Genomic DNA, 16,854 nt, shown 5'->3' with positions numbered 1-16,854 from the left:
GGCATCCTTAATATCATTTTTTTTCCTTTGCAAATTGATTAGATTGAGTAAAATAGGAGTCTGATGGGTAGCTTAGTATCTAGGTTTCCATGTTTATGAGATTATTTCCTTCAATATTATGATATTTCAAAAATATTTTTGAAGGACTTAACCTGACTTTCCAGCAGTTAAGATTCCATGCTTCCATTGCAGGAGGCAGAGATTTGATCCCTGGTCAGAGAACTAAAATCCCATATGCTGTGCAGTACAGCCGAAAAAAAAGAAAGGATTTTAAAATTCAGATTAAAATGTATTTTGGGAAAATCTTGCCTGATGGTTAAATGCATAAAGGAAATCCTGCACAGTGTGAATGCTTTTTGCATTTGGGGTCTTTGGTTCTCACCTGACTTCTGTGTTTTCTTCCCTTAACAGACTGGGCTCTCTGGGAACCTGATCGTGCTTTCTGTCCTGTACAAAGGAGGGCTGCTGATGGGCAGTGCCCACATGACAGTGGGCGAACTCTCCTCCTTCCTCATGTATGCTTTCTGGGTTGGAGTAAGCATCGGAGGTATATAATTTAAATAGGCTTGGGGAATTAATGAAAAATCAGGTTATAGTTTCCGAAATGAAAACTTAACTTTCCCATTATTCCACCACTCATCAATTAACTAACTGCAAAATCATTTCCTAGAATGTTACTCCAACCTGACTTTGAAGGACAGAATAAAGACGAGTGTGATCCTCCCTGGGTTGAGAGGTGTTAGATTTTTGCAGGCCCCCTGCCCCCCCAAGCTCACAGAGCACAGGGTCTCAGTGGATCTGTTCCCAGCCAGCATGCAGGGCAACCTGTTCCCTTTCATTGTAGCATGGATGCTGGGGAGGAAGGATGGTATGTGCAGGAACCCCGATGCTTTCATGATTGGCAGGTTGCTGGTGGGGAGAAGCCAACCATGTTCAAAACTAGTGAACAATCCGAAATAGAAGTGATAAAGTCCATGAGACACAGTTGCTTGCTTTTGTAAAGAGTCTCTCAGAGCCCTGCTTTCCTTGTCCACCCCTGAGTGAAGGGAAGCAAGCTCCTTGGAGGCAGAACTGTGTGGAGTCTGCAAAGCCCCAGCCAACCTGGAGCAAATGATTTCCTGCTTTTTGTTTTCCTTCCTTTCTTTGAAAACCAAGATGGAAAGGTTAGATCAACAGCCTCAAGTCTGGTTAAAGGAGCTCAGGTATCCCACAGGGTCACCTCAACTTTTTGTTTTCAGGGTTCCAGAGTTTTCTCCTGGTTAAAGGAGAGGCTTTTCCTTAGACATCTGCAGGCAAGTAAGGATATTTTCTGGACTGAGAGTTCCAGAGATCTATTTAAAATAACATTTTACTTCTGCTGGCTGGTCTTGAAGAAAAATCTGATCCAAGATGTTTCTGGTGCCGAGTGACTTGCGAGACAGACCAGTTCAGGATGCTGGAGCGATGATAGTCTTGCTTCTTTCTTTGCATCCCTGGGGTTGGGTCTGACGGGCTATAGGGTTGCATACCGTGTGGTCATGTTCCCCGCTCCGAACAGATCTGCTGGCCACCACCTGCCCTCTCTGTGACCTTTCTGTGCCCGTTTCACACTTAGCCATCGTCAGCTTTCCTCCTGGCCCCCAGTCTTGTGCTTTCTGCCACATTTGACTTGATCTTTCTTAGAAGTTTTCCATTTTAATGAACTTTAACTTAACAACATATTCTTTGATGGAGTGTGCTTTTAACATACTTAAAAAGTCATCTCTGAACCCAAGGTCATGTAGGTTTTTCTCTTATGCTGTCTTCGAGGAGCTTTATGGTTTTGCATTTTGTGTTTAGATCATTTTGAGTTAATTTGTGAAAGATGTAAGGCCTGTGTCCTGATCTGTTTTTTGCACACGGAAGTCTAGTTGTTGCAGCACCGTTTGTTGAAAAGTCTACCCTTTCTCCATTGAATTGCGTTTGCTCAACTATTGAAGGGTCATTGACTATATTTATGTGGCTCTGTTTCTGCCCGATGCATCCTTAATTTAACCTGAAGGTTTTAGTCCACTCTATCTTACACAAATATCAATATACTCTAGGATATTTGAATTGCATTTTTTTAGCACCCTTACTGAGGGAAAGTGTTACAAAGTATATGTTCTGGCAGTTGACATGGACCAGTGAACGTGGGGTTTTAAATCATAGTTCAAAGATGACTTTTAAGCAGAGGTTGTTAGTGTATCTAAAATTGCCAGATTTCTTTTCAGTTTCTAGCCTAGTAAATGTTGTATTTGTTGAGTCTGAAAGATGGGTTGATTTTGTGGACGTGTCTTTTAAATGAATGTTGGGGTAGCTTGTATTCCTTTTTAATATGAGATAAGCATTATATTTTATTTTTATTGCTTTTGACGAAGCAGTCTTTTCTGTAACATTGTGATTTTAATTCAGTGGTTAACTAGTATGACTATATATATTTGTAAATCCCCTGATCAGACCAAAGCCTTATGAGAGATAATGAAATTGGAGGAGGAGAAGCTGAAGGAAAACAAGGGTATGAGACAGAGGGAATTCTGACGGACCCATGGACTGTAGCCTACCAGGCTCCTCCGTCCATGGGAGTTTCCAGGAAGAGTACTGGAGGGGTCGCCGCTGCCTTCTCCTGAAAGTGACAGATTTTGTGTTAAAGGCAGGCTGTTGCCACTGTGCCCAGAGGGATTGGGGTAGCAGAGGGCCATTTATTGGCCGATGATGGATGTGTGCCTTTGCTTCTCATCCTCAGGTCTCAGCTCCTTCTACTCAGAGCTAATGAAGGGACTGGGTGCCGGAAGCCGCCTCTGGGAGCTCCTCGAGAGAGAACCTGAGCTTCCTTTCAATGGTGGGTCTGAACTGCGTTTGCTTTTCTTTGCTGGGATTAAACATGTGTGATTTAGGACAGTGAGACCAGCTTCCTGCCCTACCTGGGAAGGATGAGCATGAACTAGACACCATCTTTACCATGACAGGGACGGATGGGGCCATCAGAGGGTGGGCAGTGAGGACAGATTCCTATTGGGTGCTGCTGGGGGCCCCAGGGTGTCCCTGGAGGTGGGGACCTGACCACACAATGTGCCCCCACTGTTTCCCTCCGTGCAGGTGATGTGTTACCACACACAGCAGGAGGAAGTGTGTGCCGCTCAGGAGTGCAGACAGGAAGGGCCTGGCCAGGCCACCAGAATTGTCTTCCTTAGTGATTTTGACATTTGGGGGCAGGGAGAAAAGGAAGAGGGTTCATGCATAGAAAAGCCTCTGAGTTGCTTGGCTTTGGGGATTGGGTGGAGGACGCTGATGCTAATTGGCTTCGAACCATCTCCTTCATGAGCTGCTTCACTGGAAGCCCGTGCTTGGGGCAGCTGTGGCCTGGGCCGAGCAGTCAGGCTCAGTGGAAGAAGCAGCGATCACTGTCGGCTACTCATTGGCCCCAGGGCAGTAGTGAATGCCAGCGTCCTCCACTGTGATAGACCGGTAGGAATGAGGCAACTGGGAGAGATGGAGCCACTTCTCCCAGTCAAGAGCAGGGTCACCCCCGGATAGAACTGACCTCTGACCCCCTCGAGCTCTGGGGCTGTTGTGCAGCGCCTTCCTGTTCATCATCCTCTTAAAACAAGTCTTTAGAGAAGGTGAGATAAACCCTGGATGAGGGGCCTGCAGAGGCAGCCCACAGGGAGACGGCCATTGGATTCAGCTGGCAGCTCTTGGCCGGAAGCTTCGTCAGCTGCTGCTTGTATCAGTAGGCCTGGGATGTGGGCTTGGGCCTCTGAGGGCTGCGAGGCTCCAGCATAGTGGCCAGTGTGCTGTGCTGCTGGTACAGAGCAGGCTCGGGAGCATGGGACTCAGCTTCCTCCTGACTGGCCTGCGAAGTGCCCAGACTCCAGAGCTCGCTGTGCTGGGCCGAGGCCGTGGTCAGGTCGGTGGGGCCCTGGGCTCAGCTGTGCACATGTGCTTGGCGCTGAGTGATTTGTGTCCTGTCTTACCTTTCAGAGGGAGCTGTTTTGAATGAGAAAAGCTTCCAGGGTGCTTTGGAGTTCAAGAACGTGCATTTCGCCTATCCAGCTCGTCCAGAGGTGCCCATATTCCAGGATTTCAGCCTTTCTATCCCATCAGGATCTGTCACAGCACTGGTTGGCCCAAGTGGTGCTGGCAAATCCACAGTGATTTCCCTCCTGCTGAGATTGTACGACCCTGCTTCTGGTGAGTGGTTCAGCGTGTTGTGGGACAGGGGCCTCTCTCGAGCCCTTCTACTCCTGAGCCCTGGGAGAGGGTCTGAGTGTGCAGAGGCCATGCATTGTGTGAGTTCTGAGTGCCAGAGGGTCTGTTCCCAGGGAGGAAGTCCCTTAGACAGCGGTGTCACTTTTCGGGCTGTGAGCTCACCCAGAAGGCCTGTCGGGCATGTTGTCCTTTGTGTCCATGTCCTCATCTCCTGTGCTGTGTCTTCTGCTCCTGGAGCGGGGATCAGAAAGGTGCCTCTGTGGGGCTCTGACGGCAGCATGTGGAGAACGTGCTGCCTGCACCGTCCGAGCTTGTGCAGGCGCCCGGGTCTCCTTGAAGCCCACCATCCCTCCCACCCGGGGCCGGCATGCAGACAGGGCACGTGGCTGTCAGTGAGTCACTCCTGTGCTGCTCCACTGATGCTGTCTTGAAGTAGTAGATATTTTCTCACTTTGGTGTTTATTTTTAACTGCATTATAGCATCTTTTAGAGCAAAGAACACATTCTGTTACTTACTTATATCTTTTAAAAAACAGATATAATTGACATTTAACATTAACTAACATTGACATTAGTTTCAGGTGTACAGCATAATGATTCACTATGTGTAAATATTGTGAAATGATGTATATATTGTGAAATGATCACACAATCATTAGTGTGATGTTAGTGTGCCAAGGTAACATCCCTCACCACACGTAGTTGATATCCTTCTTTATATCAGAGTTTAGAGAAGATATTCTGTGTGTGTTGGTTTATTTTTGGATTAAGGAAACGTTGTTTCTCCACAAGAAAAAAACCATTGGTAAAATAAAAAATGGGTTTATTTATTTTTGGTCATGTGGTTTGTGGGATTTTAGTTCCCCGACAAGGGATTGAACCTCGGCTGTCAGCAGTGAGAGATTGCAGTCCTAACTGCTGGACCACCAGGGAATTCCCTAAAATCATGAATTTAAAGAGCAGGTCTTATAGTCTTTTTGGTTAGAACACCGTGAGAGCTGGTTGTATGCCAGATAATGATCTGATGTGCAAAACCACCAAGTGTCTTAGTGGATATCACTACACTGTCTGCCTCTGGAATCACTGCCTGGACTTACCTTCTACTTGCTATAAAATTCTGAGCTTAGGAAAATCCTAGCGAGAGGGATGCAAAACATTGAGTCTCTGGTTTCTTCATCACAGTTAACAGATCAGGGAGAAAAGGATCTGCACTTATATTCCTGCCTTGTGGAGCCTGTACAGAGCGCTTAGGCTTTCTAAGTCAATACCTTGGGTTTTTTGTAGGTGTGTGAAAATTTATTTTTGGCTTGTATAATTCCATATACCTAACTGAGAAAGAATCGGATTTCTTGTGTTGGTCACTCATCGTAATCAAGAGGCATGATTTCGTTCCCTCAAGGTGTAAAGGAAATTCTGTCAGCTTGGGTCAACGAATTACATCTGCTGGTGAAACACTGCCATCGTGTCAGTCAGATAGCAGACTCTTCTACATCTGCACTGACACAGGAGGGAAGGCAAGGTGGCGGATGAGCTAGGTGGGCTGGTCATCCACCCATCGCAGGGAGAGAGTAGATGCAGATGATCCAGAAAAGTCCCTTCCAGCTCTGAAAGTCACTGAAACCCACTGGTTTTAGATTCTGTTTGGAGATTTTGAGTATCTAATCTTTAAAAAACTGAGTCTGGAGTTTTGCTGCCAGATCCTATCTGTGTGTGTATCAGTCACTGGCCCCATGGCACCCACTGACCTCTTTCCCTTCTTCCCTGCAAGGAACAATCAGCCTTGATGGCCATGACATCCGTCAGCTAAACCCAGTCTGGCTGAGATCCAAGATTGGGACAGTGAGTCAGGTAAGAGGAGAAGGGTCCATTTTTATTACACTTTCTTTTAAAATTGCTTTTGTCATTTGCTTTTCTCTTGGTCTTGAACCTTTCGAAAGAAAAGGAATGGATGTTTTTCAGAGGCAGTAAACTAACCTCTTTGGGCAGGTTGTTTATGTTTGTAGTGCTGTTTCCTGAAGGCCTTAAACATTTTAACCACCTGAAGCATTATCTTTTTCCAAAGGTAGAGACTGTCATTACTTGTAATACAGGTAGTCTAGAAGATTGGGGAGAAAAAGATACAGCTTTTTAGCTTCTTTTGACTCTTTCTTAGTTCTCATTTTCATTAGTAGCTGGTCTACTGTTTTGCCTGAAGGGTTTCAGAGATAAGCAAGCAAAAACTATGCTAAGAGCCAGGTCCCCTTGCAAAGAGGTAGAGGATTTCAAGAACATTAATATGGTCTCTTTGATGAAGCTGTTTTTCATAAGACCACTTAGTGCAGGGGGATTTTGACAAGCTATTTGTATTTCTATTACCAAGTTTTGTGCACAACAGACAAACCCAAGCCTTCCCCCACTCCTGGGCTTCTCCCTCCAGTGAACCTCCCCTCAGCCCCACTCCTCTGGGGACGGGTTGGGGACAGTGATGGGCTTGGCTCGGGAGTGCTAGGGTAACAGCAGTGCCATCCTCATTAAGGATAGAGGAAGAAGCTGGGAGTTTGTTAGCTTCTTAGGACAATTCCACAGAACAATTCTCTGCAAATGCCACTTTCCCATCTGCTTTGTGTTTCAAGAAGTGACAGAAAGAGATGGATTCTCCCTTCGTCCTTGGAGGGCAGGCAGCTGGAGAACGCAGACGGGGTCGAGGTCTTCCTTGGGAAAGGGGACTTGCATTTACAGAGCATCTGCTACATGCAGGGTGAGGGCAGGATCCTGCAGTGGTGATCTTCAGATGGTAAAGTCAGTCCTGCTCATGCTAACGTGAATTTTTTGGACACTGTGGGGTAAATTGATGGAGAATGAGAAAATAGAACCTCCCAAAAATACCCAGTATATTTTCTCTGGGAAAAGTTCTTAGATGTAAGTATTGTACTAAGCTCCACTGTATTACTGGCCTTTTGAAATTTTCAATAAGTATGTTTTCTTTCCAATGTGTAGGAGCCAATTTTGTTTTCTTGCTCAATTGCGGAGAACATTGCTTATGGTGCAGACAACCCCGCCTCAGTGACCGCTGAGCAGATAGAGCAGGCAGCCGCTGTAGCCAATGCAGCTGCTTTCATCCAAAATTTCCCTCAAGGATTCAGCACTGTGGTCGGAGAAAAGGGCGTTCTCCTCTCAGGTGCGTTTTTGTTACTCTTCATTGCAAAACGTCTCTGCTCCAAAAAACTCTCCAAACATTTCCTATCACAGTGTTATTTTTTAATTTTTTAAAGGCTTTTGTCCTTAGAGTTTGTTAAATGAACATTTTTGTTTTCTTAGATCTCTTTTGTATGTGACAATTCCCCAATTCCCTTCACTTTCCACCCCAGAGGTGTTTCCAGGCTCACACTGGATGTCCCACTGGGCAGTATTCAGCCACAGCTGCTTTTTCTCATCTGAGAATAGATGTTTTACAATTCAAGATCCTTGAAAGTAAGACAGATACTGGATGGCAGGATGACTTGTCCTGGGAGGCAGAGACTGAGTCAGAGTAGACGTGCAGCTGGAGGAGATTGTGTGTAGACCCAGGGCTGACAAGCTTTTCTATAAAAGGCCAGAGAGTAGATGATTTAGGTTTGTAGGCTACCTGTGGTCTCTGTCACATAGTCATCTTTTTTTTTTTTTTAAACAACTCTTTTAAAATGTAATAGCCACAGAGAGGCCCTGGTACAGACCTGACCCAGGCAGAGTCCATCATATCCTGTTCTGGACAGTGGGAGCTCGCAGGCCTGTGGCACCACTGGGACTCCAGTGGTGGGACTCCCTGTGATGTCAGCTCAGGCAGCGAGGCAGGTCGCATTATAGGGGGCGAGTTACGGCAGGGAAAAGGTAACAGTTCTGCTGCTTTCAAGTGCAGGAGTGGGACCAATGGATAGAGAAGTAAGTTCAGTTCAGTTCAGTCAGTCATGTCCTACTCTTTGCAGCCCCGTGGACTGCAGCCTGCCAGGCTTCCCTGTCCATCACCAACTCCCAGAGCTTGCCCACACTCATGTCCATAGAGTCAGTGATGCCATCCAACCATCTCATCCTCTGTCATCCCCTTCTCCTCCTGCCCTCAATCTTTCCCAGCATCAGGGTCTTTTCCAATGAGTCAGCTCTTCGCATCAGGTGGCCAAAGTATCGGAGTTTCAGCTTCAGCATCGGTCCTTCCAATGAACACCCAGGTCTGATCTCCTTTAGGATGGCCTGGTTGGATCTCCTTGCAGTCCAAGGGACTCTCAAGAGTCTTCTAAACACCACAGTTCAAAAGCATCAATTCTTCCATGCTCAGCTTTCTTTATAGTCCAACTCTCACATCCATACATGACTACTGGAAAAACCATAGTCTTGACTAGATGGACCTTTGTTGGTAAAGTAATGTCTCTGCTTTTTAATATGCTCTCTGGGTTGGTCATAGCTTTTCTTCCAAGGAGCAAGCGTCTTTTAATTTCATGGCTGCAGTCACCATCTGCAGTGATTTTGGAGTCCCCTCCCAAAAAATAGAGAAGCAAAATTTTGGTTAAACACAGTTCTATTTTGTTTTTATTACAAATATTGAGAAGTGCTTCCTTTCACGATGATCTTTGTAACTGGATCTGCACGAGCAGGGCCAGAGGCCTCCATGTCAGAGTGAGGGCTGGAGCAGGAATCCCTTCCAGCACTAAACTTTTTGCTTGAACTTAGGCTATAGATAGTTTAACACAAAAATGTTCTAAGACTGTTGTGTATGGTTTGTTAAAACTATAGGCAGTAGATGAAAACCTGCTTTTGATGGATGGGGTAAGTTATGGCCACAGAACTGTTTCTGCATCTCTGGGACAGTGTGTCCTTGGGCAGGATGCTGGGAACTTACGAGATGGAGGTGCAGAACTGGGAGTGCCTGTGCTCTGCCCACCGGTGCATCATCTGCTCTCTGGGGGCAGAGTCTGTGTGTCCTTCCCTTCACCAGGATTCCCAGGCTCTGTCTCCCAGTGAAGTAACTGAAGGTTTCAGTCCACTGTGGAGGAAGGGGTGGGCTTCTAGCCACAGACGCCCTGTGTGCTTATTGGCACCTGGGATTTTCAAAGCTGACTAAAGCCCTTACTGGCCGCTCTGCCCACCCACACTGAGCATTCGGACCCCCACCAACCAGAGAAGTTCAGATAGAAAGGGTTTTTCCTCCCTCCCTCATTGTGAGGATGGGATTGCCTGGTTGAGGACAGCTTTCAGCAGTACCATTCGTTTCAGTTTGAATGATTAACTTCTTTTAGATGAAATAAGAAGTATATTCAGCCAATAAAATTCATTACCAAGAATGGAACTGAGTTTTCTCACATGATGAACTAAGGTAGAAGGAATGAGTAGTGTCCTGCTGTGAGACTCCATCAGCTTTAAGTTAGGCTAGTGGCCCTGGAGAAGAGGAGAGGGCCAGCGGAACAGAATTGAGGAGGGGAGTCACCACTTTCTGTCCTTCTGCATTTCCCCTGCTCACCCCACCCACTTTGTTTGGTAAAGTTGGAGCTGACAGACAAGGCAGGGGGTTGGGGCTGGAGTGGCTGCTCTCTCTGCCACCCCCGGTCTCACACATGCACAGCTCCCACACATGCAAGCTGCTCCCTGAGCTGGGAGAGAGAGCCAGTGAGAGTGGAAGCACAGAGTCATGCTTCAGGCAAACAAGGGCATTACCATTCCAGCTGCCTTTGCTCTCATCCAATTCACGCACTGCTCTGAACCCCAACTCTCCTGAGTTTCCTTTTCCTTTCCTACTACAAGAGGCAGTCTGTTGGGGGGAGGGGAGAGCAAACGTGTGTGGTGATAAGCACAACCCATGCACAGTTCAGCAATACGTGAACTGTGAACTTCCAGATGTTCAAGCTGATTTTAGAAAAGGCAGAGGAACCAGAAATCAAATTGCCAACATCCACTGGATCATCAAAAAGGCAAGAGAGTTCCAGAAAAATTATTTCTGCTTTAATGACTATGTCAAAGCCTTTGACTGTGTGGATCACAATAAACTGTGGAAAATTCTGAAAGAGATGAGAATACCGACCACCTGACCTGCCTCTTAAGAAACCTGTATGTAGGTCAGGGAGCAGCAGTTAGAACTGGACATGGAACAACAGACTGGTTCCAAATAGGAAAAGGAGTTCGTCAAGGCTGTCTGTTGTCACCCTGCTTATTTAACTTCTATGCAGAGTACATCATGAGAAATACTGGGCTGGAGGAAGCACAAGCTGGAATCAAGATTGCTGGGAGAAATATCAATAACCTCAGATATGCAGATGACACCACCCTTATGGCAGAAAGTGAAGAGGAACTAAAAAGCCTCTTAATGAAAGTGAAAGTGGAGAGTGAAAAAGTTGGCTTAAAGTTCAGCATTTAGAAAACTAATATCATGGCATCCGGTCCCATCACTTCATGGCAAATAGATGGGGAAACACTGGAAAGAGTGGCTGACTTTATTTTTGGGGGCTCCAAAATCACTGCAGGTGGTGATTGCAGCCATGAAATTAAAAGATGCTTACTCCTTGGAAGGAAAGTTATAACCAGCCTAGACCACATATTAAAAAGCAGAGACATTACTTTGTCAACAAAGGTCTGCCTAGTCAAGGCTATGGTTTTTCCAGTAGTCATGTATGGATGTGAGAGTTGGACTATAAAGAAAGCTGAATGCCAAAGAATTGATGCTTTTGAACTGTGGTGTTTAGAGGACTCTTGAGAGTCCCATGGACTGCAAGGAGATCCAACCAGTCCACCCTAAAGGAGATTAGTCCTGGGTGTTCATTGGAAGGACTGATGTTGAAGAAGCTGAAACTGCAATACTTTGGCCACCTGATGCAAAGAGCTGACTCAGTTGAAAAGACCCTGATGCTGGGAAAGATTGAGGGCAGGAGGAGAAGGGGATGACAGAGGATGAGATGGTTGGATGGCATCACCGACTCAATGGACATGAGTTCAGGTAAATTCCGGGAGTTGGTGATGGACAGGGAGGCCTGGCGTGCTGTGGTTCATGGGGTCGCAGAGTCAGACACGACTGAGTGACTGAACTGAACTGAATGCACAGTGCAGACCTCGGCAGTGCACTGACCAGCTGTGAGTCCTCCTGCAGGGTGTTCATGGCACAGTCTTTCATCTGTGAAAAGGGATCATTATAGAATCTACTTCACAGGCTTGTTTTTGAGATGAAATGAAATAATATGTGTAATGCATTTAGGAAATGCCTGGTACATAGAAATCCCTCAGCGTTAGCCATGATAATAATTCTTATTTTAATCTCTAGAGTGATGAGGAGGTAATATATTTCAAACATGTTTCTATTCTCTCATCTATGTCAACTTGATACCTTCAGATTGTCACATAGTGTATCAGGAAAGCCTATTACCAAGAATTTTTGTTAAGACCTTCAGTTTAAAATATATATATATATTGTCATTGTCAGGTGGACAGAAACAGCGAATTGCAATTGCCCGTGCTCTGCTTAAGGTAAGCCTGAAGCCACTTGGTTGAGAGGTTTTGGCATTGTTCTTAACTGGGGACCTTGTAATTAGTAATGTACAATTTTTCTCCTTTCTTTTTGGAGGAGGTGGGTAGGTATATTGTGGACAGCTCTGGTGAAAGATGAGTTGGGAATTCCACTGACTGTGTTCAAATTTAACAAGTATTTCTTGTGTACTAGGAGCTCAGTACAGTGCTGGAATTATCAGAGGGAGAAAAGTTTAACACGTAGATCTTCCATAAAGTAGCATACTGAGTATTAAAGAAAAATGAATGTCTATATGTTTATAACTGAGTCACTTTGCTGTACAGCAGAGGTTTGTACATTGTGAATCAACTATACTTCAATAAAAAAAATAATAAAATTAAAGAAGCATACAGTCTCTAACTGGAGAAACTAATTACATCAAAATACCGAAACAGTATAAGTATACTTACTTGTATAGTATTTAATAACCTGCTCAACTGAATCTTGGGCTTCCCTGGTGGCTCAGTGGTAAAGAATCCACCTGCCAGTGCAGAAGATGCAAGAGATGCAGGTTCAATCCCTGGGTCGGAAAGATGCCCTGGAAGAGGAAATGTTAACCCACTCCAGTATTCTTGTCTGGAGAATCGCATGGACAGAGGAGCCTGGAGGGCTACAGTCCGTGGAATCACAAAGGACACGACTGAGAATGAGCACAACAAACTGAATGGTACAGACTTGAAATGCTTACACGAGACTCCTGAGAGGAAACGGAGAAGCTGAAACTCACAGGCACTGGCATATTTTAGGAAATGATGGCCTTCTCCTTTGTTAAATAAGTACTCTCCTCAGATTTAAAGGTGATTTAAAAAAAAAACAACAGCTTTACTGAAGCATGATTTGCATATCATAAAACTGAGTAGTTTTAAATGTAGTTTTCAGTGACTTTTAGTAAATTTACAGAGTTGTGCAACCATCATAATCCAGTTTTAGCACATTTCTATCACCTTGATACACCTGAGCAACCTTTCTGCATTCCCAGCCCCACCTGCCAATAATCTACTTTCACTTTGTCTAGATTTGCCTTTCTGGACATTTCAGGTAAATGAAATCAGACAGTGGTCTTCTGCTTCTAGCCTCCTTTCCTAGTATAGCTTCTAAGATTCCTCCGTGTTGTAGCCGTATCAGTACTTTGCTCCTTTCCAGTCCTTCGTAGGGACAGACCACAATTTGTCTATGACTCATAGGTTAATGAACACTTGAGTTATTTCTGGTTTAGGGCTGTGAGAAATAGCACTGCTCTGAATGGTGTACAAGTTTTTGTGTGGTTATGTTTTCATTTCTTGTGGATAGATTCCTCGGCAAGGCTAGAATTTATCTGTTACATACACTGGCTGACTCTTCTTTCTTTTCAGTTTTGTGTGTACTGCTCCCAACTAAACTCCAAGAGGACCCCGAGAGTTAGACTATCTGACTCACTTTAGAGCCCCATCTAATACTTTTAGTTGTTTCGCCTGCAGAATAAAGCTACACTATAAACATCCGGTTCATTGATCACGGTGACAATGGTTTAAAGTCATCTCTAACTCTTCCATTTACAAGCTCATCTCAAGCACATATGAACTGTCTTTCATCCTTTGTAGACGCTTTATTGTGGTAGAATTCACACGCTAGATTGTTCACCCATGCACAGCATATAGTTCAGTGCCCGTGTATTCAGAGTTGTGCATCCATCACTGTAATCAATTTTAGAACCTTTTCTTCATCGCCAAAATAACATTGACACACACCCACACACCTTATTTCCCCATTTACCCCAACCCCAGGTGACCACACATCTGCCCTTACAGATGTACCTGTTCTGGACATTTCCTGTAAATGGACTCATAGACTTTTATGTCCAGCTCCTTTCATTAGGGTGTTTTCAGGAGTCATCCATGTTGTATCATGTATCAATACTTTATTTCTTTTTATTTCTGAGAGTTATTTTTTTCTAATAAAATTATATCTTTCTTATCTTTTTAATGTTTTTCCTTCAGAATCCCAAAATTCTTCTCCTAGATGAAGCAACCAGGTGAGGATATCTTAATGTGTAATTATATTAAATCAAATTCTTTCTTTATCACAAACTTACTCTTCTGTATTTCAAGTGGCATGGCTGAGAACACCTTACACTTTAAAGGGATGGGATATGAATTAAGCATGTCAGTTGGGAGGCAGGGAACAGGATGAATTGTGAGTTGAGGCTTCTAGGTCCAATTCAGACCTTTGTGATGAATCCTTCATCACTTATCGGCAGATGTGAAGAATCCTTTTTAACTTACATGGCAGTTCTCTGGAGATCAAGGGTTCAGAGCTTCTTTTTTGATAGTAACTTTATAAAATTTAGACAGTTGACCCAGGGAGTTGCAGTTTTGATCACAGTAGACGTTAGCTGCTTATGAGGGGCTCACGTGTGTGTACCAGGAAACACACACGTGAACAGTGTGCGTGGCACTGACGCCTTTGCCTTCCTGTGGGCTCTCCTCTTTAGTGCCCTGGATGCTGAGAATGAGCACCTCGTACAGCAAGCTCTAGACCGACTGATGGAAGGAAGGACAGTGTTCATCATTGCCCACCGTCTGTCCACGATTAAGAACGCCAACGTGGTAGCTGTCCTTGACCAGGGGAGAATCATCGAGTGTGGGAAACATGAAGAGCTGCTTTTGAAACCAGATGGGATGTACAGGAAATTAATGAACAAACAGAGTTTTATTTCAGCATAAAGAAGCAATTACTGGTATGAGAGGTTTTAAAGCAAAGCTGCACTGCAAGGGGAAAAAAAAAACTCAGACTGTATGAAATCTGTAAATCAGAGTTCAAGTCCTTTGAAATCTGCCTATTTTTTCCAGAGTTTGTAAAATAGTTTTGAGATGGATCTGTTCTGAAGACCTTTTTATTCAGAATTTATTAATTATAACTTTCTAAATGGTCTAGAGCACTGAAGTTATTTTCAGGTTTTGTATTTTATTTTATCTTAGAATATTTTGATTAATAGAGCATGGCACTTCATTTTCTTTTATCTGCTGTCATAAATTGAAGCTGTTGTCATACGACAACTTTTAAAGGAGAATTACAGATAAAAAGCCTAGTTATTTTAGGCCAGTTCACCAGCCACTGTGTATCTCATGGTAGTACTCTACCTACTTTGGGTCTCATCTTACCAGGTAGCATGAGAGACGGTGGAAAATCTAACCCTTTATTTTATCCTGCTAATCTCATAAAGAAAAGTATATATGTATTGTTTAATTGCTAAGTCGTGTCCAACTCTTTGCAGTCCCACGAACTTCAGCACACCAGGCTTCCCTGTCTTTCACCATCTCCTGGAGTTTGCTCAAACTCATATCCATCGAGTCAGTGATGCCATCCAGCCATCTCATCCTCTGTCGCCCCTTGTCCTGCCCTCTATCTTTCCCAGCATCGGGGTCTTTTCCCCTGAGTCAGCTCTTCACATCATGTGGCCAAAGTATCGGAGCTTCAGCTTCACCACTAGTCCTTCCAGTGAATATTCAGGACTGATTTGTTTTAGGAAATATATATATACAGAAATAGGTAATGTCACATGGCAAGGCGGGGTCATTTATATTCCTGTCTCCTCTGTCTTCAAAGGGATGAAAGTATAGGAATATGTGTTCCTCTGGGCTGAGACTGTGTTGCCATGTGTGCAGTTTTTCGCATTTTTGGCACTTGAGAGCCTGATGAATTTTAAAAAGGGAAGAAGCCCCATCCTTTGAATATGAGAACTCTGTTTTCATTATTCGTGTATTTGGGAAGTGAGGCATGAACTGCCAGGAATTATCAAAAAAGATGTAATTTTACACTTAGATTGTCTGTAGGCATGTATCTTGAAAATTATCTTTTAAGAGTTTATAATTCCTAGTCAAATTTTACAGTGTTTTTTCAGTTAAATAGTTATGAAATTTCATTCAATGAGGCTAAATTCCAAAATTATTAATATAGCCGTAATTTCAATCTTAAAACATTTGAAGGAAGCTTATACATTCTACAAAATGTCAAGAAACCTTCAGAGCTTTTCACCCTCTGAAAAGAGGATATAATTAACCATCTTTCTTTTATTTGTTATTACAGTTAAAGCTAAACTTCTCAAAAGTTCCCAAGCAACGTTTTCAGCGTTGCTGTGGCTTTGTTGTATTTCTATCAGCCTGTTAAGTTGCCGTTCCCTCAAGAAAAAGTACTTTTCTGTAATGATAATGTCAGAACCTAAGAAGTAACAACATTGATATGACTGAAAAGGAAGTTTTCTCAGGTCCTAAGTATTGTGATTAGCTTCCTGATTATACTGGGAGAAACCACTACGTCCTGATAAGCATGGAGCATCAGCTTTTATTCTACATAAGGGAATTCATTAATGAATTCAGTGAATAAATGAACTCTGCTTTTTGAATTTAAACAGTACCTCTGTGACAGTCATCTTTAACAAGCTTTACTCATGTTCTTCAAGGTTTACTACTATGGTGGTGTTCTCAAAAAGCAGACAAAACACAACTACAAGGTTGGATCTGAAGGAAATCTCTTTGTGCCATAGTATTTACAAAATTGAATGTGATCATTATATTTTATTTTCTAATACAAGGTATTCCCTTTTATATGATGGATTAAAATTTATAGTGAACTTTATCTGTGTTTGTCATTTCTTGTAAAACTTTTTACTACATTCAGTTTCTTACTAGAATTTATAAAGATTCAAGACTAAAAAAACATTACACACCTAGGAAAGTGAGAGTAATTATAAGTTCCATTCCTTTCATCCTAATCTTTTAAAAAATTTTTACTTACTTACTTTTGGCTGTGCTGGGCTTTCGTCGCTGTGCATGGGCTTTCTGTAGTTGAGAGTAGCTGGGGCTACTCTCTGGTTTGGCTTTGGGGCTTCTCAAGGGCTGATCCTGTGGCTCAGTAGTTGTGGTACACAGGCTTAGTTGCCCCTTGGCATGTGGGCTCTTCCCAGACCAGAGATCATAAGTGTCCCATGCATTCGCAGGCAGATTCTTATCCACTGCACCACCAGAGAAGTCCCTAAGATTTTTAATGTCCTCACTTGTTATTTATAAACATTGTTTAGTTGCTTCAGCACAGTAAGGGAGCATCTCCTGCCATGTATCAGACAACAAACTGTGCTGTAGAACTGATGATAGATGAGTGAGGTGTAGTTT

The 16,854-nt window shown here is 43.7% G+C and overlaps 1 protein-coding gene across 1 annotated transcript in view; it reads left to right on the top strand.

The window, feature by feature from the left end:
• The window catches only part of ABCB10 (ATP binding cassette subfamily B member 10), a 34,336-nt gene extending 18,015 nt beyond the window's left edge, over nucleotides 1-16,321 (top strand). The window contains exons 6-13 of the mRNA XM_024986813.2: nucleotides 412-547; nucleotides 2,744-2,839; nucleotides 3,982-4,191; nucleotides 5,978-6,057; nucleotides 7,186-7,366; nucleotides 11,624-11,667; nucleotides 13,684-13,718; nucleotides 14,178-16,321. Coding sequence (XP_024842581.1) covers nucleotides 412-547; nucleotides 2,744-2,839; nucleotides 3,982-4,191; nucleotides 5,978-6,057; nucleotides 7,186-7,366; nucleotides 11,624-11,667; nucleotides 13,684-13,718; nucleotides 14,178-14,409 — 1,014 coding nt within the window. The 3' untranslated portion in view covers nucleotides 14,410-16,321. The remainder of the gene's footprint in view (nucleotides 1-411; nucleotides 548-2,743; nucleotides 2,840-3,981; nucleotides 4,192-5,977; nucleotides 6,058-7,185; nucleotides 7,367-11,623; nucleotides 11,668-13,683; nucleotides 13,719-14,177) is intronic.
• The last annotated feature ends 533 nt before the right edge of the window (nucleotides 16,322-16,854 follow it).

Source organism: Bos taurus, chromosome 28 (genome assembly GCF_002263795.3).
Source record: "Bos taurus isolate L1 Dominette 01449 registration number 42190680 breed Hereford chromosome 28, ARS-UCD2.0, whole genome shotgun sequence".
NCBI classification, from domain to species: domain Eukaryota; kingdom Metazoa; phylum Chordata; class Mammalia; order Artiodactyla; family Bovidae; genus Bos; species Bos taurus.
This window is presented reverse-complemented; position numbering and strand designations above follow the sequence as displayed.